At 43.3% G+C, this 4,714-nt stretch overlaps 1 protein-coding gene across 1 annotated transcript in view; it reads right to left on the reverse strand.

Moving 5' to 3' along the window:
* LOC101846781 (probable tRNA(His) guanylyltransferase) overlaps window positions 1–4,714 on the reverse strand; it is a 26,451-nt gene that overhangs the window by 4,233 nt on the left and 17,504 nt on the right. Inside the window, exon 3 of the mRNA XM_005089399.3 lies at window positions 3,036–3,212. Within this exon, the coding sequence (XP_005089456.1) occupies window positions 3,036–3,212 (177 nt within the window). The remainder of the gene's footprint in view (window positions 1–3,035; window positions 3,213–4,714) is intronic.

A 4,714-nucleotide genomic window follows, 5' to 3' on the forward strand; every position in this document is an offset into this window, starting at 1 on the left:
ATGTTGTTGTTGATGATGATGATGATGATGATGATGATGATGATGATGATGATGATGATGATGATGATGATGATGATGATGAATTATTATGGTGATGATGATGGTAACGATTTTAAAAAATAGTTGTTTTTAAGCCCCCATTGTCACAATGTTAGAAAGTTTTGATCACTGCCTTTCTGGACCAACCTGGCAGAGAAGGATACAACATCCCAGAAAACAAGACCGAGATACTCGATATACAAATTCTCCCCACTCGAGAATCGAACTCAGGTTTCCTGTGTGTGATAGCCAAGCGCCTACCCTCTACACCACAGGTGTCGGTAGTAAAACAGTCATGAGGGAAAAGACAAACTGAGATAGAAGCAAGAAAATGAAAATAAGGAAGTAGACCTTACCAGTGGCGCACCCCAACAATCAAATTGTGTAGAAGGGGATAAAATCATTTTTATAGTGTATGCAATTGTAAAATCATAATTTAAAATCGTTTATTTACAGTGATTTATAATCGTACTTCCCTATAAAAATCCACTGAGGGGGGTTGGTGGGTGCTCTGCTGTGGTTTGCTCCTTCTATCCTATATCATACATCTAGCGTTTTTATCTCTCCTCTTTTTGAAAAATATTCGTTACTCTCTTGTCACACCTCTTATCTTCGGCAATTATATGACGTAATGTATTGCATGTGCCGTAAAACTCCTACTAAAACTACACACACACACAAAAAAAGATCCACAATCGTTTATAATTTACATAAATAACACTCCCAACTTCCCTCGCAAAACCTCCACAATCATTTCTTGCAATCAGAAATCAGACCTTCCGTGAGGCGCGGTGTTCGCTACAAGTCGTGTAAGATTACCGTAGCTTTTCTAGAGTTTTTGAGGGGGCTCTCGTGGCCTAGAGGTTAAGGTGTTCGCCTCTCATTCAATAGGCCCCGGGTTCGAATCCGGATCATCATCATCATCATCCAGTTCAAGATCTGCAACAGACATCGGCGATCATTGTTCTCCATTCATTCCTTTGCTCGGACGCTTTTTCCCTGGTCTTTCCCCGTTACCAATTTGTTTAAGCTCCCTAAGCAGGTTACTATGGGCCTACCCCTGCCCCTCATTTGCCTTCAATTTTGCCAGTGAGATCTAGATATTCAAGGTCTTTATGTCTATTCAGATGTCCCGAAAACTGCATTTGTCGAATTGGAATAGCGACGGAAAATTTTCTTCTATAAAATTGTCTCCTTTCACCTCCTTTCCTGCTCTCTAGCAATGTACTGTGGTCTGCTTTCGTCTCCACTTTCCGCCCCCACCCCACTCATCTCCTTTGCTCCCTCTTCTGGGTTCCTGGCTCTAATTCTGCAGCCTTTCAACTGCTACTCATTGGCTCCTTCTCACTGCTGTCTTTCAGCCACACACCTGATTTTCTGGTAGGAAAGATCTAAACCAGCTAGTCTTCTCGGACAAGGCCGAAATATTTCTTAGGTCCTGCGTGCTGGTTGCGCACGCTGAAGATCCCTTGATAGTCCAAAATCTATGAGAATAGTCTCCGGCCGCCACCCGGGCAAAATTTAAAATTTCCTATTGACTGAAAATGTTTAACATTAATATGTCCCGGGCGCTATTATGACCTTATGCAGTTGCAAATGCCGTAAAACACTTACCAAAAAAAACAATAAAACCCCCCCACAAAAACAACAACAATTTTTGAGGGGGCTCTCATGGCCTAGAGGTTAAGGTGTTCGCCTCTCAATCAATAGGTGCCGGGTTCGAATCTGGATGGCGACGGAACTTTTTCTTCTCTAAAATTGTCTACTCTCACCTCCTTTCCTGCTCTCTAGCAACATGACCCTATGCAGCTGCGAGCGCCGTAAAACACTTACCAAAAAAAAAGAAAAAAAGTCCGTCCGTGAATCTCGGTGTGCGTTACAAATCGTGTAAGATTACAGCAGTTTATCTAAAGTTTTTGAGTTTCGCGGTTTGGTCCCAACGAGAAGAGAGGGGGGAAATTTACAGCGTTTGGAGTCGCACCTTGAGATTGGTGTAGCCAACAGATCGGGGAAGGCCACCCTCAAATGTCTTGATTAAAAACATAAAGTAGGGGGCGGGGTGTTTGCCGACGCCATTACGACATTTGGACACAGTTTCGTTCGTTCTGTCTATCGTGGTGTGTCTTCCTTTATACATCCGCTATACTCATTCTGTCTATCATGGCGCGATTTCCTTTATTTATTTGCTTCACTCGTTCTGTCTATCCTGGTGTGGCCTCTTGCTTTATTCATCTGCTACACTCGTTCTGTCTATCATGGCGCGGTTTCCTTTATTCATCCGCTACACTCGCTCTGTCTATCGTGGTGTGGCTTTCTTTACTCCTCCCCTTCACTCGTTCTGTCTATCCTGGTGTGGCCTCTTGCTTTATTCATCTGCTACACTCGTTCTGACTATCATGGCATGTCTTCCTTTATTCATCTATCTCACTCGATCTATCTATCATGGCTTCATTTTGTTTATTTCTCTACCTCACTTGTTCTGTCCATCATGGCTTGACTTTCTCTGTCCTTCTATCTCTCTCCCCCCCCCTCTCTCTCTTTTCTCTTGCTCTCTCTCTCTTTCTCTCTCTCACACTCACACATACGTACATGCACACACGCACACATATGTACACACACACATGCACACACATGTACATGAACACAAACATACACACACACGTACATGCATGCACATACGCACACACACACACACCACACATACACAAACATACAAACAAACAAGCAACCCTCACCTGGCCGTAGGTTATAGAGCTTGCAGTTCTTGTGGAAGACAAAGCTGAACTCGTCCCTCTGTCCATAGGCAAGCACCACCTCGGAAAGTCTCTCTCTCTCACTTTCTCTCTCTCTCTCTTGCACTCACTCACATGCACACACATAAACACACACACATAAACACACACACATATACACACACACATAAACACACACACATATACACACACACATGTGCATGTACACCTAAATACAGGAACAAACAAATAAGCAACTCTCACCTGGCCCGTCGGTTATAGAGCTTGCAGTTCTTGTGGAAGACAAAGCTGAACTCGTCGCTCTGTCCATAGGCCAGCACCACCTCGGAGAAGTCGGCCATGACGGTCTGGGCGGCACGAGTCATCAGCCCCAGCCCACGCTCGTCGTTCGGCTTCATGTAGTGGTGGACGTCTGTGAACCTGGGGGAGGGGGGTCAGGAAACAAAACAATCATTTTTGTTTTGTTTAGAAAGATCTTTACGGCACTTGCAACACAATAAGGTCATATAAGTATAAGTGACGAAGATGTGTGGTGTTACAAGATAAAAACAAATATGAAACAGAAGGAGAAGAGATCTTTAGTTTTAGTAAGAGTTTTACGCACTTGCAACACAATATGTGCCGAAGATTAGAGGTGGTACAAGAGAAGAGAGCAACAAACATAAAAAAGGAGGAGAGATCAGGACAATAGATGTTTGATAGAAAAAAGAAGGAGCAAACCACACCAGAGCACCAGCCAAGCACCCACAAAGAAACTATCAGCAGAGCCGCACACTTTCGAAAAACCCCCACAAAAAACTATCAAAGCCGCGCACTATCAGAGCCGAGTACGATACAATGAGATCGCCACTTCCATCCAACGGTTACAGTCCCCTTGACAAAATTAGACGAAATTGGGAAAGAGATTTTTCAGATTGACGCAAATTTGCTACTCGCTTTAAACTTTACTGTCGCAAATGATAATTGAAAGGCAGCGCATACATCCCACTCCTGCCCCCCCCCCTCTCTCTCTCACTCACGCACACACACACTCACTAAAACACACACACACACACCATTCCAGACAGATAAACAGTCAGACACAGAAGGGAAGGGGGGGGGGACAGGGATAAAGAGAGGGAGAGAGACACAGAGAACAAAAGACAGGGAAAACGAGAGAGAGAGAGAGAGAGAGAGAGAGAGAGAGAGAGAGAGAGAGAGAGAGAGAGAGATCAACTAACCTGCAATAGACGGGTGAGCTTGGAGTCTCTGTAGGGAATATGTTTAGACTTTCCATCAACAAGCGCTGAGATAACATTTCCAAGGGCAGAGAGGGACAGGTTGATCTTAGTGGCTTCTTTTAAGCGATCACCCGTTGCACCTGTGAAGTGGATGAGAAGGAGGAAATGGAGTAATGAGAAACACATAACAAAGTTCACTTAAGATCTGCTGTGTGAACAGTAAGTGAGAGCAATAATAGCTAAAAGCCACCAGTATCAAAGAAGTATTTTAAAAAATACTGTAAAGGAATAGGAGCAACTGACCACACCAGAGCACCAGCCAAGCACCCCAGACAAAGAAGGCTTTCCTTCTTCAAATTTTTTTTACTGAAAACAGCCTTTGATTTTATATAACAAGGCTGCCTATTATGGTCCAACAATTGAAGAATATGTTGTCTGCTCTTCCAGCTCAATGGCACACCTCATCATGACTATATAATTTTTCTAGGTATGAACTGGACACGAAAGTTTCAAAATAACAGAAACTAAAGAGGAAAGATAAAAATAGAAAAAGGATAAGACTGACACAAAAAGAGAGAGGCAGAGGTAAAGGGAGAGATATACCAAAAGAGAGAGGAGGTATGAGATAAAGAAAGAGAGAGATGAGGAGGGCTAGCAAAACAGACAAAGAATAATAGATACAAACTTGAAATAACAGAGAGA

This window comes from Aplysia californica, unplaced genomic scaffold, assembly GCF_000002075.1.
Source record: "Aplysia californica isolate F4 #8 unplaced genomic scaffold, AplCal3.0 scaffold00006, whole genome shotgun sequence".
Classification (NCBI taxonomy): domain Eukaryota; kingdom Metazoa; phylum Mollusca; class Gastropoda; order Aplysiida; family Aplysiidae; genus Aplysia; species Aplysia californica.